At 39.2% G+C, this 25,520-nt stretch overlaps 3 protein-coding genes across 3 annotated transcripts; 1 reads left to right on the forward strand and 2 right to left on the reverse strand.

Moving 5' to 3' along the window:
• Positions 1–1,883: 1,883 nt before the first annotated feature.
• LOC130727653 (uncharacterized) lies at positions 1,884–4,352 on the reverse strand. Its single transcript, XM_057578847.1, has 2 exons — positions 3,411–4,352; positions 1,884–3,005 (listed from the first exon to the last, which is right to left on the reverse strand). The coding sequence occupies exons 1-2, from the start codon at positions 4,031–4,033 to the stop codon at positions 2,267–2,269; spliced, it is 1,362 nt and encodes a 453-aa protein (XP_057434830.1). The 5' UTR covers positions 4,034–4,352; the 3' UTR covers positions 1,884–2,266.
• A 1,815-nt stretch (positions 4,353–6,167) lies between these two features.
• Positions 6,168–6,667, forward strand: LOC130727654 (50S ribosomal protein 6, chloroplastic). Its single transcript, XM_057578849.1, has one exon. It carries the CDS (start codon positions 6,183–6,185, stop codon positions 6,525–6,527), a length of 345 nt encoding a protein of 114 aa, XP_057434832.1. The 5' UTR covers positions 6,168–6,182; the 3' UTR covers positions 6,528–6,667.
• Positions 6,668–20,316: 13,649 nt separating this feature from the next.
• LOC130727655 (inositol-tetrakisphosphate 1-kinase 3) lies at positions 20,317–25,015 on the reverse strand. Its single transcript, XM_057578850.1, has 11 exons — positions 24,588–25,015; positions 24,079–24,160; positions 23,899–23,931; positions 22,735–22,855; positions 22,521–22,613; positions 22,165–22,284; positions 21,891–22,067; positions 21,382–21,437; positions 21,204–21,288; positions 20,887–21,017; positions 20,317–20,792 (listed from the first exon to the last, which is right to left on the reverse strand). The coding sequence occupies exons 1-10, from the start codon at positions 24,779–24,781 to the stop codon at positions 20,929–20,931; spliced, it is 1,050 nt and encodes a 349-aa protein (XP_057434833.1). The 5' UTR covers positions 24,782–25,015; the 3' UTR covers positions 20,317–20,792; positions 20,887–20,928.
• Positions 25,016–25,520: the final 505 nt, after the last annotated feature.

The raw sequence follows: 25,520 nt of genomic DNA on the forward strand, positions 1-25,520 counted from the left end.
TGCGTGCAATTCATTCCGCTCCACCCTCAACACACCTAAAGTGAATCGAGGCGGGTTAAAAAAACTAACCCGTTTTGGTTAGTGCTAGGTTGACAGACAAGTAAAAAAGAGATTAAAAATAATAAAATGATGTAAAAAACATTTCTAATTTTTTAGCAGATCAGCTTGTGAGTTGGTCGACCAATACCCACCCGAAACAATTAATATGATAAAGTTGGCTTCACGGGTTGACTCACCCGCAAGGGACCCGACGGATTATGCGAGTTGGGTTATTGAGTCGTAATTATCTAGATCGCTGTGCTTCGACGTACACCCCTAATTCTCCTTAGACAAATTTTAGTTCAACTACTAAAGGAGTTAGTCTCACCAAACCATAAATGTAAATATTTATGGCTTAAACACACTAATTAGAGTAAAAAAAAACTGAGTTATTAGGATACTATTTGGAGTACACACCCCATATAGTGCTCCCCCACCCTAACCTACCCTGACTCCATTAATAAGAGTTGCTATGCCATTTCTTTATTATTTCCATATTGAACTACCCTTTATAGCTTTGGTTGTATCAACACAGCAAATTGATTTAGGATCAGACACTGGTCCCTTTGCCAAAGTTTTGGTGTCCAAAGCGGTTAGAAAATGGTGGCGTTGGACCACCCCATCCACATACCTACACGTCACTGTGGCGCCACCACACCAACCTCAATTTTCTGTATCATCTCACCGCGCTGCCCAATCATCTCTGACTCTTATAGCTTTATTTTAATTTAAATTCTTCATCATTTACTATGATAGTATAAATAGTATATAATATAATACTAGTTTGTTTAATCCTGATTCGCTGGCGCTCGTGCAGCAAAAGAATCCGATTTTGAAATGGATGAATATAATATTTGCGTATTGTGTACGTGCTTTCTTGCCAAGTCAAGGAAGCAGCTACACTTTACGGTTCCCTCCCAAATCCCATCACTTTTTTTAACTGAGTACACTGCTAATAGTAGTGACTAATATCTCATACTACGCTCAATCTCGTGATTTAAGGATGAGAAACCTTCGTGCTACACCTAATCAATCTCCAAATCCCATGACTTGTGCCACAGGAAGACATATGATTACGTGCCTAATTTCTTATTTATCATTACTTCCCCTAAACCACGCCGGAACTCTATAATCTGAGTGTGCACTCTACACTGCGTTACAGCTATCATCCACATTAATATCTATTTAATTTAATCTTTAAAACATAGCGTGCACGATGCACGTACATACCCTTCAAAACTAAAATTTATTAGGATTTTTAATTCTTAAGTGACCTTGTAATGTTATACTCCGTGCAAAATAACTTATCATCCCTAATTTAATATTCCAAAATAACCTTCTTGAAGTCATACAACAAATATTTCATTCTTAATCAACTTAGTTGCCAAATTAAAGGCACAATAACCTTTCATATTAAAATGGCAAAGGGGTTGATTCCCAAAATAAATAAATTTTACATTCCAACTATTTTTATTCGGGGAGAATTTAAAAAGAAATTAAATTTCTGCAAAAGGAAAATAGATAAATGGAGTAAACTCATCTCAGTACTATAGAAAAATCTTCACGTAAATAATTAGAAAAGTTTAAAAACAGAAAAAAAGTTTAAAAATAAACATTAGAAACGTGGTATGAAATGCTACAATTTTAGAAAATCTATCTGTTAACTTCTGCTTAGCGCCGAATTTTGTTCTGATTGCCATTTTTATCTTCCATCCATTGTAAGGATATTTGTTAAACTTACCATTCCTGTATAAATTTCTGTACCAAACACTATTCTACAGTCACTTAACTAGAAATAATAGGTTGACAGCTTTATCACATGACAAAGGGTACTTACAGCTACATAACAAAGATTTACCAGTACTTACTTACAGATTAAAATGACTAGAGATTAGTAAGGTACACAAATTAAGGCAAAAATGAAAAACAGAGACACATGAGTGATGTGTCAGGGCAACAACAGTTGTTCTGCAAAAAATCGATAAAAGAAAAGCTTTTTCTTGATTTCCCATAATTGACAAAAAAGGAGAGAAAATCAATGAAAAAAGCCACACGTGAATACAAAGCACCCACTCTCTCTAATACCACCCTCCACTCTGTACAGCCTGTAAATTTGTTTGTTAGTAGTAAATTGCCTCACTCAAATTGAACAACCCCATTCAAAAAAAAAAAAAAATTAATAAAGAAAACGACGGGGGCCAAAGCATGAAACGACAACAGAGCTTGCTTAGCCAAGTAAATCCATCTGCTGGCAAAGCTCCTTCCTCAGCCGCTGTGAGAAGAGGCGGCAAGCGTCCACACTCAGATCAACCGCCGCGGCTAACGCCACGAACGCCGCCGCATCCTCCGTGCAATTCACGTGCGGCACGCTCACTTCCACCGTGGGCTTACTGCACCTTCCCTCACCCTCCACGCTGGAAGACATCACAAATCCTCTGTACATGCAATAAGGCCAAAGCCCGTAACCGTAATCTCCACTACCCCTCGGGCTGCACGCCGGCGACGTCGCGCTCCCCGGCGTGGCACGGCCGTTAGATCCACCACCTCCGCCGCCACCGCTACCGCGGTGGCTGCTCATATCAATCACGAACTTCCCTCCTTTGTTCAAGCTCAGCGTGGACTCTGCTAGCACAATGCCGGCGGCGCTGGTGTCTGGTATAAGCTCAAACCGGTAACCAAGCCCATCGGAACCGCCGCGTTCGCGCCACGCCTCGAGCCTCCCCCATGGCTTCCACGTGCCATCACCCGGTCGAAGAATTAGCCACGAACCAGGGTTGGAGCAGCTCACCCGGTCCGAACCGGGTGAAGCAACGAAGGGTGTAACCATGGACGCTGCAGCCACCGGTGAGCCGGAGAGATCGTGAACCGTTATGGACCATCCCTTGCGTTCCTTCCCCGGCCGCTCGCGTTCGCTTCCGAACGAGCTTAACCAACTCCGGGAACCACCCGCTTCTGACTGTAACGATCTGAACGAAACAGAATAACCGCTCAGAAATCAGAGAGAGATAACAATAACCGTATCAACAAGTAACAGAAAACGGTTACAGAATTGGATAATTGAAATTGAAAACCCTAGAATTGACTCCTAAACCACTTCTAATTTGAAAGCAAAAACCACATTCAAAATCTACAATGAAGATATTCAAATTCAACTTCAACTTCATCTTCAACTTCAACCCCTTTCAATTTTCGATTCAACTTTACTTTTCAATTTTCCTTGTTCATAAAGAGTAAAGTGCCTGAAAAAGTGCGTGGATTGCGCGCAAATAGTGTGAAAATGTTGAACACTACCGCCAAAATTGTGCTGATTTTGGAATCTAATTAGGTTGAAGATGAATGCGTGATGCGAAAATTGAAGAGAGTTAACGAACCTGGAACGTTGATTCCGATCACTGTTGTTTCTGAAACTGAACTTGCAGGTGAAGACTGGTTGAGAAATGTTGCCTTGGATCTGGAAAACTTGTGGACTACACTCTGGTTCACCGTCGAACTGAAAAACGAATCTAGGATCAGGTTCAGCCTTCACATTCAGATGAAACTGCGCGGAGGAGCCTTTAGCCTCCTTCCCAACCGTAATCCAGCCATTGTGGAACACCGTAGCCTTATTCACCGCTCCGGCGAGGTCTATAGGTACAGACACTTTCCCGAGCAGTCTCCCGGAGCTGACGCCGCAAGTGGTGCCTCTCCGGCCGGTGTAGATCGAGATTTCGAGGCAGAGCTTCTTAGCGAAGATGGATTTTCCAACGAGCTTGTCGAGATCGGGCTTGCTGAGGTGGAACGAGGCGGCGATGGGGTGAACCTGCGCGTCCGGGAGGTTGGTTTCGGTAGGGATGAAGGGGACGAGAGCGGATTGTGGAGGGAAGTGCTTGAGCTTGATTTTGCAGAAGCAGGGGGAGGAGGAAGGGTGGACGACGGAGCGTGCTGGCTTGGACGCGACGGGGATTTTGAGAGCGAGGTTGCCTACAGTGAGGCGCACGAAAGGGCAAGGATCCATGGCGTTGGTGGTTAGGGTTTGTTGGAAGAACAGGGAAGAGAGGAGAAGGGGAAAGGGAATGAATGCTAGTGGAGGAAATGGGAATGCTGAATTAGCAGCATGAGGAGGAAGGAAGGTGAAGGTGAAGGAGAAGGAGAAGGAGTGAGAGTGTGGTTCATGTTTTCAGGTAATGGAAAAAAGGGGAAGCTATGAAGGTAGGGGGGGTTTAGGTTTGTTTGGTTTTGTGTTGGTGAGTTGTGGGAAGAGAAGAGAAGAGGGTGAGGAAGAGAGAGAAATGAACATAAAGGTAAAGAGAAAACAGGGTGGGATACAGCTGGGTACAGGGTGTCGTGACTCTAGTGGCTGGGGAACCCGACTTGGAGGTATCTATTGCTGCTGTGAGCTCAGGTCCCTCTCTCCTGCACTTTACTGGGCTCCACCTTTTTTCACCAATTCGCCCATTGGATTTTTTCAAATTATATTTGGTGAGTTCATATAGTTGCCGTCGACCGGAGTGACTAATCTCTTCACCGTGAATATTTTCATGAAGAGTATTTTCAATGGAAGTTACTTAATTTATTTGGACTACTTAAGCAATGCTGTTTATTTTGAGTAAGAAACATGAGATTTATATCTCTTAATGTGTTAATTTAACATGATCATATTATGTGAAACATCTGAATATTTAATTATTTTCTTTAGTATTATTTTCTGCACAATTTTAATTTTTTCTCTCCACATATTGATTAAGGGTCCATATTTGATTAAAATAGAATTAAAGGTTAATTAGATTTTCACATGACATAATAGTTCTTTTACTTAAATTTTAGTCAGGATTGCTTTTTTTCTTTCTATTTATTTTTTATTAAAAAATTATATTTTCCCTTTCATTAATTATCTTGAATGGTGTCTTGACCTTGAAATAATATAAATTTATAAGGTATCATGGGACCCAACTGAAAGTAAAATAAACAAGCATGACTAACCAAATTCGGCATGAATTAGTTAAATTATATATGAGAGTTTTAATCTACCAAAATACTCCCTCTGTTCCTTATTATAAGAACCAAATGAGGGGTGTAGTTAAAGGACAAGATGAGCTCACTCCTACGTTGGTTATTGTGGTTATTTTTTAAAATTTGGTTATTTTGGGAATTGGCCTTTACTTGGGGTTAAACAGCAGTGGTAATATGGTGGTGCCTGCGTAGGGCCGTAGGGGTAAGGTGAAAGGTAACAGCATGAGGCGCATCTGCCACGCCACACGTGGAGCTGCTCTCTCATTATGGCTGCCACTCAACCAATGCACGGCACGACGTTTAATGACATCTATTCGTCAAAGGTAGTAACAGTGTATAGTATAGGGATTGGTGAGGGCCTGAGGGGGTGCGAATAACTTTTTTAATTTCAAACTTGTTTTAATTCGCTAGTAAATAACCACTCCGTGAAAAATATAAAAAAATAAAGATTCTCTTCTATGTTGTTATTTACGCATCCAACAACGGATACACACCATATGAATGTGTGAATATGACTAGCCTGGAATTAGATTTTGAGTTACACTAAAATTGGAGGCAAAGGAAGAGAAATACCTTTATTTACATGGTAAAGCAACCTATCATTTTTATGAGTGTTGATATAAGTTCCAAGTTTGTGACTTATTAAGGCAGAGTTATTGAGATCGAGTGTGTTTGTTTTAACGTGGGTTTAAAAGTGAAAGCACAATGAGTTAATGGAGCACAATATAAACTAAACAACAAAGGTTAGTTATTTTAATGGCCTGTGAGAATTCTTTGTTCTCACACTCCTATCATGGATAACTAACTTTAAGTCTCAAAAAAATGTGCAATAATTACTTCTAAAACACCTTTTTAATGTAACAATACCTTTAAAGTTATGTTTGGCTATAATTTTATCTTTTCTCCAAAACAATAACACACCTATTCATGTTTTTTTATTGTTACGAAAAAATAAAATTCATGCTATTAATTTTTTTTTGTTGATCATTGAGTCCAACAAGGCAAGTTCTCTTTAAGAAGGTGAAGCCCAAAAGAGGAAGAAAGGAAAAGCCCAAAGCATGTAAGAGCTAACATATATGGGCAAACAGATAAAAACAGAGAAGGGCAATTTAGGAATTTCGAAACACCGATTCAGATAAATCGATGGTAAAGGGATGAGGAACGAGAGAGATAAAGGGATAAGGGAATCACCAGAACGGAGAAGGAAGAAGATGTCGGTGTTAAGCAGTTGCAGCAGCATATTCGGGGTGGCGATGGCGGCGGCGCCACCGCAAATGGAAAGGAGGGGAAACGGAGTGATAGTGTGCTCCTCGAGGCCGCAGAAGAAGGCGACGGCGCATCACCGGAAGTCGAGGCCGCGTAAGTCACAGCCATGGGACATCAATCGGAAGCCAACTGTGTACGCTCCGTTGCCTCCTCTTCCTTCTGATTGGACTCTCGTCGTTTCCGCTGCTGATGCATCTTCTGATGAGGCTGTTGCTGTTACTCCTTCTGCTTAATTAGGTACTGAGTTTTCTGTTACGAATTCTGGTTCAATGTATGACTTGTTGAAGGCTGATGCTACTCTTTGCCTGCCTCTATTGATTTGCTTTGTTTCCTGTATCAATGTTCAATTTCAATTGTGCTTTTCCGCCTTGTATTTCTTCATGGTGGTGCTGTTTCGATAAATAATGGTTTATGATTTCTTAGCTAGGGTAGGGACGATTACGTTTAACGCTTGGATAAAATGTAGTATATTACAAAGTTGGTAATAATTTTAACAAAAAAATAACAACATTAATATTAATATTACTTCTTAATAGATGAGTCAAAACCTTAAAGTGAAGAATGTATATAGGAACTGAAGGAATCCTTATTCAGATATTTATAAGTTGTTTTTAACTCATTTTCATAAGATGTTTAATTACTTTATGAATAAGTCCATATGTGATAAGCGATTAATTAAGCTCCAAACATAACATAATTAAGTGAGTCTATCTACTTTTATAATTAAATCAAGGGGAAGCGTGATGCCGGTCTCTATATTTTCAATTGCTTCTATGTGTGTTTCGAAAATATAATGCTTTATTTGGTTGGGTGGAAGGAATGGGGGAATGAGCCTTAGTCTAAATTCATTCATCGGTTTTCGTGTTTTCTTTCCTTCCCCCTTTCCTTCCACCCAATCAAACAAAACCAAGTGATTTTATATTTAATGGGGATTTACCTCAAGTTGAAGCAATAAAATAGTCGCTTTTGGATAGATGAATCCATATACTGTATCCAGAATTGAAATATGCTTTCAATCAAGTTTCAATACTGCCAAATTTGAACAAATGCGCCTAGTCATTAACTTGTCACTCAATGGAAAAAGTTGAGATGAATTGCAACTTTTTGACAGGGATTATGTATACTAAAACAATTTATGTCATATTTCAATTGAAAAGTAGAGATCTATGTATTTTTTTTGTGAGTTATTGGACAACTTGTTCAATTTTAGAAGTATCAGTATTTTCCCATCTTATTTGCAGCTTTCAGCAATTTTATTTTCATTATTTATTGAAATTTAATTCTCGGAATGATAATTTAAATTTCAGATTTTTGGAAGCAATGTCATACAAAAACAAAACTATTGGAATTTCAATTCAAGTTATTCCGGATTTTCACGTTTTTCAGAAGCAATGTCAAACAAAAACAAAAAAACTGAAAAATAAAATTAGGTAATTAAAACCAGTACCAAAAATCTAATTCAAGGATATTGAAAGAAGGATGGTGAGTTTGTGGTTTGGGTGGAGCATTTAGTTGTGCCCAACATAAAATTGAGGAGGGCTACCAACGTTCATTTTAACATTTTCTTTCAAACACTTTCATTCATCAATTGAAATTCATGTGTCGAATCAAATTGGAAAATTGACCCATATAATTTTTGGAGCCCCCACATGATTTTAACCAGAGTGTAATATATTAGTGTTATTTTCATATATAAATATTAGAAAAAAGTCAGCCCAAAGAGTTGGCCCAACCAACCTATAGCTAAGTTAAAATAGGTTTTACTTTGTATTCCCAACCAGGCCCAAGTTTTATATTATAACCGTGCTAGTCGGGTCAAGGATACCTTATCCTTACATGTTTAAATTGATTATTGATGTTGTATTTTTGTTTTGTGTGCAATAAATAAACCAAGGGCCACTGGGCCAGCAAAGAAAACAAAACCACAAAACACCTTTTATCCTCTTGAATTTGCAAACAAGAGCTGGCTCATGGTCTCCAATGGCGAATGTAGAAAGGACCAATCCTTCGAAACACCAAACTTAATTAGAAAGTCAACACAAGAGTTTTCCTCTCTCTATGTGTGGCGCACTTGAACTTGCTATTTCTGCCAATTAGCTCTCCTATGTCTGGAAGCAATGCAACTTAAGAATGAGATATTGAAAATTGAAAACCTGTTCTCTACAAGAGAGATAACATCTGAAGAATTTGATGGACATATCACAAAGCTCAAGCTCAACTCTCAAGCCAGACTTAGCCCTTTTAAGATTGCAAGAAGCTCCATAAAGTGACTAAAGTAATAATTGACAATGGAATGAAACCATGAAATGAGAAAAGAGATATAAGAGGTGGTGTAAATGTGAAATCAATGTCTTCATATAAAATCCCTAATTTGTTACTTCAGGGCAAGCCATATTGGCAGGAAAAAATGAAACTACTCACACAAGACTTCTCTTACTTCCTATTTCGGCAATTGTTTCATGCTTATCAGCTCGACCAAGGAATTTTGAGAAAAGAGACTGTTGGGGAGCACAAGAATCACACAGTTAATGGGTTAACTAGAAAAGCAGACACGGTGGCAAAGAAGTCATGTGAAGGGAGATAGTTCCTCCAACTTGTCCCACGATGGAAGCTACACACAACGCCTCAAATCTAGTTAGCATCAAAGCTGGTCTGGTATGGGCTGATCAATATGTATATTACTTAGGCTGACCGAATCATGTATTAAATGGGCCGGGTAACCCATGATCCAGCCGGATCAAAACCCAACTATAAATAAAGAAGGACCGCCCAAGCGGCAGGACCCCTATCATTTTTCACACATTTTATTCGCTTTGTTTATCTCGCTTACTCTCGATATTGGTTAGCCTTAGTCTGCGGTTTCATACCGGAACATTGGCGCCCACCGTGGGGCCGAAGGATACTTTCCTAGGCTTCAATTTTCACTGCAATGGTGACTCGATCCGGGGCGAACGGAGAGAGGAATCATGTTCAACAAAATGATGTTCCTCACGATGTTCTTCAGCGGATCATGGACGATCTCAATGAACTTCGTCAACATAATCAACAGTTACAGAATCAACTTACTGATATCAATCAGACTCAGGGTTTACGAGAGGGCGATCAAAGAATGGCTGAGACGGTGGTGGACTTTCAACCTTTTACAGAGGAAATAGCGAACACTGCCGTCCCAGACAATTTAAAGACATTGAAACTTGACTCTTACTATGGCGATTCAGATCCAAAGGACCATTTAGTGTATTTCAACACGAAAATGGTCATTGTAGGCGCATCAGACGCGTTGAAGTGCAAAATGTTGCCATCAACTTTTAAGAAATCGGCGATGGTTTGGTTTACAACTCTACCGTCAAGGTCAATTGTCAATTTCACTGAATTATCTACAAAGTTCTTGTCTCAGTTTTCTACCAGTCGTGCACAAAAAGTAACTCCGGCGACATTATTTAATGTTCGTCAAGGACCAAACGAGACTTTGCAGTCTTACATGGGGCGTTTCAATCAATTATCTGTTCATTTGGAGGATAAAATGCCAGAAATTTGCATTGCAGCTTTTGAATTGGGCTTGAAGCCGGGTGGATTGAACAGTAATTTGAGTAGAAAACCTGTGGAGACAATGGGGCATTTGCGCGAAAGGGTACAAGGATACATCAGGGAGGAGCAGAGTGATCGGATCAAGAACAACCGCCCGAATGCAGCAGTTCCAGGGCAGAAACAGCAGTTTGAGACGAAGAAGGGAGCGGTTGTGGATCAATATTCGAAGGGATAGACCGAACGTGGCAACGCAGGGTATAACAATCGTAACCGTTATGACGGACGATTTGAGAATCGTTCTAATTTTAAAAATCGTGTTCAACCGTATGGAGTGCGTGGGCCAGGACATTCGATGACGTGGACTCGGAACCAAAATGACCGTGCAGTTCCATTGGCGGTTAATTTGACTGAAGCTTTGCACACGTGTCTGGAGGCGAACGTTATTCGTTTTCCGCGACAGCCAAAGCCGTCAACGGGTTATGTGGATAAGAAGAAGTGGTGTGAGTATCACAGGATTTCAGGACACAATACTGATGACTGTTTTACTTTGAAGAAGGAGATTGATAAATTGATAAAGGCTGGGTATATGAAGCAGCTTGAAGGGCGAAGCAATTCAGATGAAGCAGGAACTTCAATAAGACGAACCGAAGATGGAAAAGAGATTGAGGAAGATGGTCAAGATAGGCAGTCGGATGGAAAAGCAAAGGGGCGAATTCATTCTATTTTTGGTGGATTTCGTGGCGGAGGAATGACTAACTCAGCTCGTAAGAGGTACGTTCATTCTATTAATGCTGTTTACTCTAATGATTGGGGAAGTTGGGCAACCAATCAACCCGATATTACGTTTACTGTGCGAGATTTTGAGGGAGTACAACCTCACGAAGACGATCCAATTGTTGTAATGCTGAGGATTGCGGATTATGAAATTGAGAGGGTACTTTTGGATCAAGGAAGCTCAGCGGATTTGATTTATGGTGACGCTTTTGAAAAGTTGGGGCTCAGTGAAGCTGATTTATTGCCTTATGATGGTTCTTTAGTGGGTTTTTCTGGAGAAAAATTATTTGTTCGAGGATATGTGGAATTGAAGACTGTTTTTGGAGAAGGGAAGAGTGCGGAGGCATTTGCTATTAAGTTTTTGGTAGTAAAGTGTACTTCACCGTACAATGTACTTATTGGGAGGCCATCACTAAACAGACCGGGGGCGATCATTTCTACAAGACATTTAACGGCGAAGTATCCATTGAGCAAAGGAGGAGTTGGAATTTTAAAGGCTGATCAAATGGTTGCTCGAAAGTGTTATTCAGAAAGCTTCAAGCAGTATGGGCACATGGGTAAGAAGGCAGTGAAAGAGGGGCATCGGGTCTATGAGGTGGATTTAGAACAGTCAGAAATTATTTTGGATCCTCGAGAGGGATTTAGTGAGCACAAGATGAAATTAGAAGAGGAAACTAAGGCGATCCAGATTGGGGAGCGAAACTTGAAAGTTGGTGTCAATTTGACTACAAGTCAGGAAAACAGGTTAGTAAAGTTATTGTTTGAGAATATGGATTTGTTCGCATGGAGTGCAAGGGATTTACCAGGAATCGATCCGGAATTTATATGTCACAAATTGGCTTTAAATCCCGGGGCGAAACCTATTGTTCAGTTTAAAAGAAAGATGGGCGAAGAAAAGGCAGAGGCTGTGAAGGTGGAAACAAATAAGTTACTAGAAGCTGGATTTATTAGGGAGGTAAAGTATCCAACTTGGTTGGCAAATGTTGTTATGGTGAAGAAGGCTAATGGAAAGTGGCGAATGTGCACGGATTATACAGATTTGAACAAACACTGTCCTAAGGATTCTTATCCTTTACCAAATATTGATAAGCTTGTTGATAGGGCATCAGGGTACGGAATGCTTAGCCTCATGGATGCATATTCAGGGTATCACCAGATAAGAATGTACCAGCCCGATGAGGAGAAGACAGCTTTTATGACAAATCAGGCGAACTATTGTTATCAAACTATGCCGTTTGGGTTGAAGAATGCGGGAGCAACATATCAAAGGTTGATGGATAAGGTGTTTGACAAGCAGGTGGGGCGGAACATGGAGATTTATGTAGATGACATGGTGGTTAAGTCAGAGGAAATGATGGCACATTGTTCTGATCTAGAAGAAGCTTTTAGCGAATTAAGAAAGTGTTCGTTTGGAATTCAAAGTGGAAAGTTTTTGGGTTTCATGATCACTAGGAGAGGAATTGAGGCGAATCCTGATAAGTGCAAGGCGATACTTGATATGCAGAGTCCAGCTTCAGTTAAAGATGTGCAGAAATTAACAGGAAGAATAGCGGCTTTGTCCAGGTTTCTTCCGTGTTCTGGGGAAAAATCAGCACCATTTTTTCAATGCTTAAGGAAGAACAAAACTTTTCATTGGACTGAAGAATGTGAGAAGGCGTTCCAAAGTTTGAAGGATCATTTATCTAGGCCACCAATTTTAGCCAAACCAGTTCCAGGTATTCCATTATCAATGTTTATTTCCATTTCTGATAATGCAGTTAGTTCAGTTTTGTTGCAAGAAAGTAAAGATGATGTGAGGATCATATATTTTGTGAGTCATGCTCTTCAAGGAGCTGAAATTAGATACCAAAAAATTGAAAAGGCTGCATTAGCTCTAATCATATCCGCCAGGAAATTAAGACCTTATTTCCAAGGCTTTCCAATTATGGTAAAAACATATTTGCCACTTCGCCAAGTTTTGCAAAAGCCTGATCTGGCTGGACGAATGGTTTCCTGGGCTGTTGAATTGTCAGAATTTGAAATCACTTTTGACAGGAAAGGTCTGGTTAAAGCACAGGTATTGGTGGATTTTGTCAATGAAATGTCTTCCTGTGAGAAAAATATGGAAGTTGGTGAATGGAGTTTGTCTGTAGATGGTTCGTCTAACGTCAAGGGCAGTGGAGCTGGAATCATTTTAGAAGGGCCAGGTGGCGTGACAGTTGAGCAGTCACTCAAGTTTGACTTTAAAGCAAGCAATAATCAGGCAGAGTATGAAGCTATAATTGCAGGACTGAAGTTGGCGATCGAGATGGGAGTCAAGAGCATAATAATTAAAACAGATTCTCAGATAGTTTCCAGACAAATTCAGGGTGAATATCAGGCGAGGGACGCACAGCTGGCTAAGTATTTATTAAAAGCTCAAGGATTGATAAAGCAGATAGGCATAGTGCAGGTCAATTATGTTCCGCGCGAGGAGAATACAAGGGCAGATATTCTGTCAAAGTTAGCAAGCACCAAGAAGCCGGGAAACAATAAATCAGTCATCCAGGAAGTTTTAAGCAGCCCAAGTATCGAAGAAGATGAGACAATGATGGTGTTAACTTTAGCGGATTCAGATTGGATAGGGCGTATCAAGAAGTGTTTGGAGGCAGAAGGTTCTGATGTGCTGACATTTTCTAAGGATCAAATTCGCGAGGCAAGTCATTACACATTGTTAGGCGGTCAATTGTACAGAAGAGGGATTGGAATACCTTTATTGAGATGTGTTTCCAAGGATGAGGCGGAAAGAATCATGTTTGAGGTTCACGAAGGTGTGTGCGCAAGTCATGTTGGGGGAAGATCTTTGGCGGCGAAAGTGCTCAGAGCAGGGTTCTATTGGCCAACTTTACGAGGGGATTGTATGGAGTATGTGAAGAAGTGTGGTAAGTGTCAAATTTATGCAGATTTACATAAGGCGCCGCCTTAGACTCTTAGCTCAATAAGTTCATCGTGGCCATTTGCAATGTGGGGAGTAGATATTCTGGGACCGTTCACTCCGGCAGGTTCTCAGATCAGGTTTATTTTGGTTGCGGTAGACTATTTTACTAAGTGGATTGAGGCGGAATCAATGGCGAAAATAACGGCAGAAAAAGTCAAAAAGTTTTATTGGAGAAAGTTGGTTTGCAGATTTGGCGTTCCAGCAACTATCGTCTCAGACAATAGGACACAGTTTACAAGCAGGAGTGTAAAGGATTTTTGTGCAGGAATGAGAATTGAGATGCGTTTCGCCTCAGTTGAGCACCCTCAGACAAATGGACAAGTGGAGTCAGCGAATAAGGTTATTCTCAATGGAATTAGAAAGCGTCTAGGCGAAGCTAAAGGATTATGGGCTGAAGAGTTGATCACAGTCATTTGGGCGTACAATACAACTCCTCAATCGACTACTGGCGAATCACCTTTTAAGTTGACTTACGGGGTAGATGCAATGATACCAGCAGAATTGCAGGATGTAACTTTCAGGGTGGCGACTTATAGTGAAGAGCAGAACGACATGAATAGATTGGTTGATCTCAATTTAGCAGAGGAAACGCAAGCAGAAGTTCGTTTGAGGCAGGCAATGGTAAAACAGAGGTCGGAAAGGCGATACAATTCTAGAGTGGTTCCGAGGCAAATGAAAGTTGGTGATTTGATTCTGCGTAGGAAGGCGAAGGGGTTTGATGATTCGAAGTTATCACCTAATTGGGAAGGACCTTACAGGATTCTGCGAGAGCTTGGTCAAGGGGCGTATCATTTGGAGGAGTTATCTGGGCGAAGGGTCCCAAGGGCTTGGAACGCACAGCATCTCCGTTACTATTACAGTTGAAGTGCAGGGTGGTTCGTTCAGTCTGTTTTGTGTTGTACAGTTTGTTTCAGTGTATGTTCGTCCAAGACTATGTTTCGTTGTTTCAATTTGTGTGTGTTGAAGTCTATGTTTGCTGGTTGTATTGTTTAAGACTATGTTTGTTGTGTAAGACTAAATTCGATGCACTCTTTTCTCTACCCCAGGCGGGAGAGTTTTTAACGAGGCATCAATTATTAATGAATAACAGGTATGCACTCTTTTCTCTACCCCAGGCGGGAGAGTTTTTAACGAGGCATAACCTTTTTAAAATGATCAAGGGCTTATCATTTTACTTATTTCTTTTACCCATAGCGGAAACTTATCAACTAAGGTCTATCAATTGGGCGACGTCAAACAATTGAGAAAAAAGTAAGTCTCATAAAACAAGAGCATTCGGCCACAAATTCATAAGCACAGTCTTAAATTGGATTTAAGCTTGTCCAAACTAAGCACAAGTCTCCACGCGAGCATACTAATGAAATCAAATATGTTGACTTTGATTTCCATGAGTAACTATGTCAAAAATGAAAAATTTGACTAAGTTATGTACACAAAGGCCTTATGATTCCAAAGTAGTTGATTAAGTTTAAACTTCACAACATTTGACGAGATTCATTTAAGCATATTTCATTATGTACTGCAAAATGTGGGAATAATGTACTCGACTAAACGACGAAGGCGGATCAAATTTGGTGAAAGGTTAGTAAAAGTTATTCATGTTAAGTTATACTTTGAACTTACTGATTGAAAGGTTGGTAAAGCGCAGTATTATTAATTATATTGATTTGTCTGATTGATCTAGTTGTTATTGGATGAATCTTGTTATTGAGATTGAAGGAATTACTTAATGGTTTCTATGTTAAGTTAAGATGTGATGTCCTCATAGAATAGGAATAGGAACAGAAATTTATTAAGTGTAGAAATAATTTAGACAGGAGGCAGAACCATTAGAATTATACAATTTGAGAGTTGATATATAGAAAACACATCATATTAATAGTGCTTGATAAACATTACATAAATACTTAGGATAAACTGTGGAGCTAATGGCTCAACACTTACAGACATAAAGATAAAACATAGGCAGATTTAACTAACTTAGAAAATAAAAAAAAAAAAGACTAAGGGATAATTCATGCAGAACATATGCTTGAACAGGGGTGGAACTAGTGATTTTCTCCTTCGCCTTCGTTGTTGTTGGCGTTCCCATCCTCTTCATTTTTATCTGCTTCTTCTTCCTCTTTTTCTTCTTCTTCATCAACTCTTTCCTCATCCGCGTTATCCGGGCCGATCAATTTGCCATTAACAATGCGGGCGTAAGGGTCTGTTCCCGTCAAGTTGATCGCCAGGTCAGGATTAAGGAAAGTGACTTGAGTAAGTGCTTTAGAAAATCCAGCTTCAAACTGATCCAGAACGGAAATTTTCAAGTCAGTGATTTCGGTTTTCATCTGGGAATTTTCTTCGAGCATTTGATTATGCACAGTAGTCAATTGAGCGCAGTCAGCCTTGATTTTTTCATTTTCCTCATTCAAGGTTTGAGGGTAGCATTGTTTTCATCAGAGGTTTTCTTCATTTTTTCCAACTCTAAAGCCAAATCCGCAGCTTTCTTTTCATTCGCCTTGTTCGACTTGTCCAGCAACTTGAGTGTAGCTTTCATTTTTCCAATTTCTTTTTCCTTCTCTTCAACAAGTTTGGCTGAAGCAAGACCATCGAATCCGGCTGATTCAAGGTCGATCATCTTGGAGATAGCAGCAATCTCCAAGCCCTTTGTCATCATGGCCTGACAAGCTTCCTTCAAACCTAGTTTCCTCATCTTATCACGGTCCGCCTCGAACACCAGATTTGTTTCCACCAGGGAGTTGAAATCAATTTTGGAGTCCCAAATTGAAGTTACATCATCCGAGGATAATTCCTCAAACTCTTTCAGCAAGTTTTTCCAGCAAACGGGTGGGGTGCTTGATGCACAGCCTTTGTTCGCTAACGCAGATTCGCCTTTGCCCATGAAACTTCTCCAGTGAGGTTTGGTTCGAGGCTTTGCTTTTGATAGAGGTAGGATCTTCATTCTTTTTTTTCTTTTTTAAGGGGCGGCCTGATTCAGTACCTGAGTGGCTGGTGGCGTGTTCGTCCACCGACTTCGCGGGGTTCCTTTTTTCGCGAGCAGCCTGTTGTTCGCGGCGAAATCGAAGGATGTCTTCTTCAGTTAGGCGAGCCATTGTTCCTGCAAAAGAGTGAGCAAGAGTTAGAACTTGGTAAAGTCTTCTTATGTAATTTAAGGAAGGGGCGAAACAGGTTAGAATGCCTTACCAACATATTTTTCAACTGCATTTTTAGAGAGAGCAACCATAAAATCTGTAAGGTTTAAGCCTAGGCCAGATAGAAATTTGCAGTCTACTAATTCCTCGGGGGTAAGAGCATCATCGGGAATTTTGATGATGCTCTCGTATTGGTTCGTCCAATAGAAAGGAAATTTTGGGCTTCCATCGGCAAAGTAAAATATGTCTTTGCAAGCATCAGATTCGCGAAGTTTGAAAAATTTACCTTTGAAGTGTTTGTAATGGCTTTTGTACAGGGTGAACAATCCTAGACCCCTAGCGGTGGCGAGTGAGACATATTCGCCCTTTACATTTCGTCCGCATGTTTCAAAGAAGTAAAAAAAATTGTTGCTGGTAGGTATGATGTGTAAGGTTTGACACAGGACTTCAAAAGCTTTTAAGTAAGCCCAGGCATTACCATGGAGTTGAGTGGGGGCAACGTTCAAAAGGGTTAGAACCGAGCAAGTAAAGTCAGAGAATGGCAAATCATACTTTAGATCGGAGAACAGGCTTTCGAATAAGTAGGTAAAGTTTCGCCCTTGACCATCTGTTTTCCCGAAACAACATGGTTCATCAGGGGCGCAGGGAATTATGTCTAGGTGGGCATCTAGGCCATCTTTCCTAAAATTATATTTAGTGACTAAGTCGATGACAGCTTTTGGGTTGCAAATCTTTGAAAATTGTTTTTTAATTTTACTCGAAACCCATAGAGAATCAGCAGGAGATGGAATGGTGGAGGCAAAAGCTTCCTTACGAGTACGTTTGGTAGTCATTTTCAAAGGATTCCTGAAAGGAAGAGTTTCAAAGTGTGAGAAGAAGAGAAAAAGTAGTTTGAATTTCTGGGTGGAAATGTCAAACTTTGATTTTCTGGGTAGAAAGGTAAAACATTGTGTTGAGTTTCTGGGTTTAGTAGAGTAAGTTGTTCATGTGAGGCTAAAGTTTTAAAAAAACAAAAAAGAAATGTAGAAATTAGAAAGGAGAAGAGGATGAGGTTTACCTGCGAAAGAGAGAAGTTTGAGTGATTTCTGGGATTTTGGTGATGAATGCAGTGGGGTCGTCGAACGTTAAGCAAACTTGGTGAAGAAAATAGAAAAATTCTTACCGTTGTGGATGATCGGAGAGGATGATAAGGGTAAGAAAAGTGAAAATGAGAGTGTGAGAGAAGGGTAAGAATTCCGGATCTTATATAGAAAGGGAGAGGGGAGATGAAGAGGTGAATTGAATGGTGAGTAAAGGGATGCGTGTCTTCGCGTGTGGGCTGTGTTCGAGGCAAAAGTTCTGACGTTTGGACCAAAGGGATACGCTGGTCTGAAATTTTTTGAATTTGAAGGGATGTGATTTGTTAAGGGAGAAGTGGTGAGGGGTATTATAGTCTAAGGACGTGACGTTTCGAGACTAGGTGCGTTTCAGGAGGAGGTATAATTTTTCGTTCAAATTTATAACACTTTATTACATTTATTGCAGCTTTGATGATTGTGTGAGTAGAATTTCAATATATATGATAGTATTGTAGTATCAAGTTCCCAAAAATATGCAGAAGATCTACTTGATGAACTTAAAGCAGGTAAAGTAATAATGATTTCGAAATCTGCCACGGTAAGGGCATGTGAAGTGACAGCTGAGTGGATGTGACAAGATTGGTTCAGCGTGCAAAGATGATATTCATTATGTGTTAGTTAAGATTTATAAATATTTGAATTTACACGCCTTTATTGACATTTTATGTGGTGTAAATTGCTGAGGGCTTATCAAAGACACTTTCGCCTTATACTAAGCCTTAGTGTCTTGAGGGCTTGTGGTCTGGTATGGGCTGATCAATATGTATATTACTTAGGCTGACCGAATCATGTATTAAATGGGCCGGGTAACCCATGATCCAGCCGGATCAAAACCCAACTATAAATAAAGAAGGACCGCCCAAGCGGCAGGACCCCTATCATTTTTCACACATTTTATTCGCTTTGTTTATCTCGCTTACTCTCGATATTGGTTAGCCTTAGTCTGCGGTTCCATACCGGAACAAAAGCCACTACCATTTCTTCGCGAAAGCTTGGTTTACAACCCACTACCACAAGCTTTGTTGAAGAAACCGTCTTCCGAAATCTAACTTCCGTGTCACCATGTTGGCCTTTATGATTTATCCAATGTGCAATCAGTTAGGTGATTCTCGTATTCTTCTACGATATTTTATTTCGGGGCCTTCCATGGTCGACCTTATGAGAAAATAATTGTATGAACAGAGAGTGAAGTCTTCAACTTGACACTCTTTGTAGTGGCTAGCATTATCATGAAGAATTAGGAATTTTATTCAAAGATGCTAAGTTCATGTTCACAACACCTCAAATACTGTGAGGTTAAAAAGAGATGCATATTTAAAATAGGTAGGCCACCCTTCACACATGTAGAATAAGTTGAATTGCAAAGTGCAAACCAACCTTATTTTGTAGCTTAGCTCATCATCTCCAAATAATCTACTCAGATAATCTTTCACCTAAGCCCTAGATTTTTGCCTTATCCCTTTCCCATAACAATAATAATGGGCGTGGGAGGGTGACCATTAAAGAATTACGGGGGTTTCTAGCATGGGCCATGTTTTATGTGACACATGTATACATGCATTGCCATTCATTTCGATCACCACGAGCCCTCTATACTGTGGTGACTCCAGAACACATCCTTTCATGGCATAGGCTTTCGAGTATGGAGCAAGAAAGTAGGGAGTAGTTCTAAGAGTTGGAGTTGGAAGCTCATCCCAAAACCAATATATGTTTTTGACTCAGTAGTGTCATCATTTGGGTTCAGTGTCAACCATGTACCTAATGCATAAGGAAGAGATATCTCTGTAATTTATCATTTTTTATCATAACCTTTTAACTATATACTATTATATCCAATGGTTAATTTTTAATGGAGCACCTTTAACCATAACCCTAAACACTTAAACAGGGATGGAGTCATGGAACCAGGAAAAATGAGTAGGGGGTGACAATTTTAAAAGCTAAACAAAATTAAGAATGACTAATTTACTAATTAGAAAAGGTATCAGTTTTTGATAGTTTTCCAATGTATCAAAAAAAGAAAGAAAAGAAGGTATCAAAAATTTGGGGGAGTCTGAATACAATATTTGAGAGTGAAAATGAAATGTGGTTGGAAAGTGAGGATGGATACAATGATACATACATATTTAAAATTAAGGGCGATAGCTGACACACTAATTTTACGATTGTGACTGGACCCAAAGTTTAAACTATATTGGTTTTACATCTGTCTATCCATTTTTCCTTTTCTAAAGGACTGAATAGCTTCGACCCAAAAAAAAAAGGACTGAATAGAAAACAAAATTTCATCAAATCCTATGTTACACTAAATGGCTTCAGAATAAACTGAGTTATGAATGTTTAAAAACAGTATAACTTATGATATTGTAAAATTATGAATAATACTAGTAAATAATAAGATCTTTATTATTAATGCATTTGAACAAATTTTGTTGGGTCGATGACTCGAACATGAATAAATTCTTAGACAGCAGAGAACCATTCTTTGCGGACAACACATAAAGAAGGGGAATGGGGCAAAAAAGAACTGTTCATCCACAAGCCATCCAGTTTACACACAATTGCAATGACTTTGACAAAGGGATGTAGGATTGTTCAGCATTCTGCTGAGGTAATTACAACCAAATATAGAGCATTAATTAGATTTCATGACCGAGAAGGTGATGAAAATTTGCACTAGATTCCTATTGTCAAGAACTTATACCTATATACAGTGAAAGAACGGTCAGTACATTATAAATCCGTCAACTTATCAAACATGAAGATCATATGGTCAACACCACCCCGGGGCGTAGACAATATTTCACTAATAACAGCCTTGCGCGTACTCGTTGATCAAGTTACCGGCAGCCGGAACTGCATGATTAGCTCCGGACCTTCTTGTACTGATACTGGTTAATGCAACAATACTTGTTCCAGCACAATGTAGCATTCTGTTCTGTACTGGCCGAAGTTCCCAAAACAAGAACAAGCCTTTTGAAGTTTTTCCTGGCAAATACATAACGTAATGCAGAAATTATTAATAACACTTATGATTGCTAAGGTACTGCATACGGCCATAAAACAAATGAGAAGTGCTTACTTTATGACAGGAATTAAATCACAGGGGCTACAAAGAGCTACTTTAGCCTGATTTTTTCTTATACTTCCCCTGCCCCAGGCTCAACAAGAAGTCTGTAAATATGTGTTCATATTCTGGCATTTTGCCGTATCCTGCAACAATTCCAAAAGCAATAAAAAAATTAAAAGGCAATTCTTCATACTCAGAATCCCATATATTCTCAAAACAGCATAACCATTTGTGTAAGAAAAAGAATGTCATACATAGACCTGATCCATAGGCGGCCATTACCAGTAAACTTAAAATGGAGATATCAACGAAGAAAGATCTTCACTCACCAGGGAAGTAGTTAATGTCAATGACATAGAAGCGATCTCTAGTCCCATATTCACGGATAATATCCAAGTTGAATAGCCGAAGACCCTAGAAATGAGAATAATGACAAAAGCATAATTATCGTCCTTGTACAATCAATCAATAACATGAAGCTGACGGCCAAAAGAAAAAGGAAGTTACCAATCGCCATCTAAGTTCTTTGGCCAGTTTCTCAAGTAAGGGTCTCGGAGGAAGCTCTGCAGGGAGAAAAATGAAGAAAATAAGAAGAGTTCAGCAAAGACAGTTTAACTATGAAAGGTTTCAAGACTGCAATAGCATACATAGTTTGCTCCATATGTGTATTCCCTTTCTATTAATAACCTAATCAGTTATTTGAGTTCAGATCCCCGATTGTCAAGTCCTATCAACCTATCAACCATATACTAGGTTGTACACATCATCAATTGTAAATCAAACAGACTGTCAATCAGCATTTGGTTCAATAAAAATTGACACAAAAATGAGTATGAGAATTATGACAAACAAAATATATCAGCCCAAAATAATCATTCAGGAATTAACTTGACTAATTTCTTAGTAGGGTTCTGTTTCCCTTCTTTTTAGGGCTTTGGGGGAAGAATTTGAAGGCCTGTTTAAGTTTGAAAAAGTGAAGGTCAAGAGAAAGTGGTCCAGAAGACATGATAACTTACCAGCTATATTGGGGTCCAGATCTGCGTCATCTGCAGAGGCTGCAGCACAAGAAACCCTTGGAAAATTATATATGCCAGCATCATTGGAGAGCTCCCACTTGCTAACATCAGGTAAGGAAAACCGTCTGACTACCTTTATAGCATCACCAACTATATAAACCTTAAAGAGAACACCACCTGCGCCGAAAAGAACCAGCATGTGTTATTCACTGATGATGATGTGCTTCTGGCCATTCAAGAGTAAAAAATTGATAAATGAACAACAGTTGCTTACCATGATTGACAAACTCCTGAAGAACAAGAGGAGGTTCAAGTTTTTGAAGGGAGTATTGCTCATAACAAAGGGATAGTTCATGGGACTTGGCACTTCCATCAGCAACCAGTGGCTTTGCAACTGAAATGATTTGGCAGTTACGCACAAGGAAAGTTCATAGTAAGCATTTCAGAATTAAGTCTAAGTCGTCTGAGCAGACACAAAAAAGATAGGATTACCATGCCTATTTTCATAAGTTCTAACGACTTTGCCTCAAAAACACAACCCTCGTAACAGTAAATGTCCAAGCATCCATGCTCTGGGAAATCGCATAACTGCAGCATCTAAAAATAGTTGAAATACCAGCGTATACATACCAAGGGGTAAAGTTAAGCCAGCTCTGTTGACCAACTCTGGTATGGCAGAAGCATCTCTCTTGATAACTAATTGCCGAGGAACACCAACTTTACCTGCATTGGATATTTAATATGGCAGAATTCATAAGCTCTCAACTACATGTGATTGAACATACAGATCCACATGATAGCAATTCAACCCAGCCATAAATCAAGATGAATAAAAACAAATTACCATAGGAATCAGAAAGGTCCATATCTGCAACAGCTTGAAGCATGTATTGACGATTGCGCAAACATAGTATGGCATCTGGAGGATCCAAGACAGTGACTTCTGGGTGTGATTGCCTATAATCCTAAAATATAGCCAAAAGGAAGTTAATAACTAAACCAAAAAGAGAGGACGCCTGGTTCTCTAAACATTACAAAAATAACTACATAAAATAGGCTGTGAATAAACGGGTCAAACATGTGCAATGACAACATTATTTTTTCTCCAAAGAATTCACAAAATATTAAGTTCAGTTCACATTCATAGTTTGGTAAGAGGAAACATAGTTTGGTTCTCAATCATAAAGAACCTTTAGTTCAGTTCACATTCTCTCCTGAACAATGGAACAACTGTCATCAGAAACATGCAACATGTATATTCCTTTGGAATACTGCAATGACCATTGGAACACAATGTCCAAGACTCCAAGTCATAGAGAATACGTGTTTTGATTAATTGGGGTTAATAGAAGAACTAAGCGATTATGTAGTGACATACAAACAAGTCAATCATGAATTTCAGGGATCATGCACTAATCCTATTTTAACCTGTCTGATTTCCTGTGAGACTTCCCATTTTCAAGCAACAATACAAAGAACTTAAATCCATGTGTTTCCTTAAGAACACTACCATACAATTTTGGGTACTTATACATTGCAACACCTAAAGTATGGCAAACACAGTAGCATAGAGGATGGGAATATATGAACGAAATGGATAAGGTATCTCTCTTAGCCAACCAAAAGGGTATCATTACACCGAGGAGAAATAAATCTACCTAAAAGAATAAACAAAAAAAAAGACCTTTTTGGAAAGAATTGCCATATAAATAACAACCTGACAACATCAGCTAGATGAAAGTAGAAACATGTTCACTCGCGGATTTACCTTGAGGCCTCGACCTTAACTACAAGTTCATGAATCTCATGATCATAATGAGATATGGACAATCACTCTGCAAATTATGCCAGACAGATGTCAAAAAAGCTAGTCGAAGACTAGCTTTTCCAGGGTTTATTTATCCCCATTTAGCATCAAATGCACAAAGGAAACAATACTAGCAGCAAGCACAACTATTATATTTTTTGATCAGCATGAAAAAAATTTGCTTCAAAAAAAGGAACCAACCTCAAGAACTTGGCGCCACTCTTTCCCCGATAACTGCAATTTCCATAAACAAAATGGACTAATAAGTCAAAGTTGAACAGAACCAAACAATCATTTGAACATGAGATATTAAACTGCAAATGTTGAGCACAACATTTATACCAGAAGAATGAGAAAATTCAGGGCAGGGAAAACTATAACCTTATGCAACACTATATCAAAAGGACCTTGGTCTGAAAGAGGCCTATTATGGTCAATAGCTACAAACAGTATCCCCTTGTTCCTGCAGCAAAATTTGTATGAACCATAATCAGTAACCAAGCTAGTACTACTGAACCAAAACTTGAGGATGAATTTCCAATTAGTGAAAAATTCAGTTGCCATAGATAGTGAATTATTCACATGTTTTTTCTAGATTCCTAATAAAAACGAGAAAATTTGGCAAAAAATATCTTGTAATTATTAACTGATACTCCGAAGATCGCATATTTTCCTTTAACTTTCTAGCCAACCAAATGAAAACGATGGATGCCGGAAGAAAATACCAACCAAACATTGTTATTATTGTTCTTTTGCCCAATTTCGATGTGAAACGAAAGCTACCTTTTGGAACGAGAAAATAACCGATTCCATTTTTATTTTTTTTCCCTCTATTTTATTTACAAAAAGAAGAGAATGTTTAATCGATCGATAACGATTTGGTGGTTTACCTAGCTAAACCTTCAAGCTTGGGCTGTAAAAAGCTCTTAATCTTCTTGGAAGTAAGAGCGTAACCAACCACAACCAGTCTCTTAGGCGAAGAAAAACCAGCATTCACCAGCGGACACTCCTCTACTACTTCATCTTCTAGTTTCTCACCACCGCCATCAACGTTTCTACAAGTAACGTCCTCTCTCATCCTCATAGTACAAAAAGCAAACCCTAGAATGAAAATTTGAAGGAAATGGAGAGGAAATTGAATGAAGAAGAAGGAGAAGAAATTAGGAAATCGAAATCGGTGGTTGTTGCGGGGAGAATGGAAGAGGAAACAAGTGCTTGGCGGAGAAAGAAGGAGAGAGATTTTTGGAGTCGCGAAGAACGAAGGCGAAGGTAACGGAGGGAAGACTGTTAGAGAAAGAGTGAAGGAATGAAATGAAGATGGACCGCGTTGTGGGTATTTATAATGGAGAGGGGAATGATTGTGTGGTGCTGAGGTGTAGGGAAGTGAAGAACGTGATCATTCCACGCGTTGGAATCACGCTGCACTTGTTTGGGTGAGGGCGCGTGCGTTGGATTGGGATTGTGGATTTTCTGCTGCTGCCATAAAACATCACTGTCATCATACTCATATTGCAACACCCACCAAGTACCACAATATTATAGATTAGATTCTCATAAATAATATTATGGTCATTCCTTGATTCATATCTAATATCTTAGTTTTTTCTTCTTCTTATTTTCTACTTTAAAAATATATATATACTGCTTGGGTCCTATTTATAAGAGGTAAATGAGAGATGTACTTTGGTCATTTTCATAAGAATCAACTTGGAGTTTATAATGCAATAATTAGTACTTTTTAACAATAATACACCTATTTAATTAAATTTTCTTTTTCTTTTCACTCTCGTAGATATTAATGGCGAATATAAATTAAGAAACGT

Source organism: Lotus japonicus, chromosome 1 (genome assembly GCF_012489685.1).
Source record: "Lotus japonicus ecotype B-129 chromosome 1, LjGifu_v1.2".
Taxonomy (NCBI): Eukaryota; Viridiplantae; Streptophyta; class Magnoliopsida; order Fabales; family Fabaceae; genus Lotus; species Lotus japonicus.

What these genes read in the sequence shown, in the direction of transcription:
- LOC130727654 (XM_057578849.1), top strand. Translation starts at nt 6,183, where the DNA reads ATGAGGAACGAGAGAGATAAAGGGATAAGGGAATCACCAGAACGGAGA.
- LOC130727653 (XM_057578847.1), bottom strand. Translation starts at nt 4,033, where the DNA reads ATGGATCCTTGCCCTTTCGTGCGCCTCACTGTAGGCAACCTCGCTCTC. An exon ending in GATCGGAATCAACGTTCCAG is followed by an intron (nt 3,006 to 3,410) that starts GTTCGTTAACTC and finishes TGTTTCGTTCAG; the next exon opens with ATCGTTACAGTCAGAAGCGG.
- LOC130727655 (XM_057578850.1), bottom strand. Translation starts at nt 24,781, where the DNA reads ATGAGGATGAGAGAGGACGTTACTTGTAGAAACGTTGATGGCGGTGGT. An exon ending in GGACCTTTCTGATTCCTATG is followed by an intron (nt 22,614 to 22,734) that starts GTAATTTGTTTT and finishes TATCCAATGCAG; the next exon opens with GTAAAGTTGGTGTTCCTCGG. An exon ending in TCTGGACCCCAATATAGCTG is followed by an intron (nt 21,438 to 21,890) that starts GTAAGTTATCAT and finishes TTCTCCCTGCAG; the next exon opens with AGCTTCCTCCGAGACCCTTA.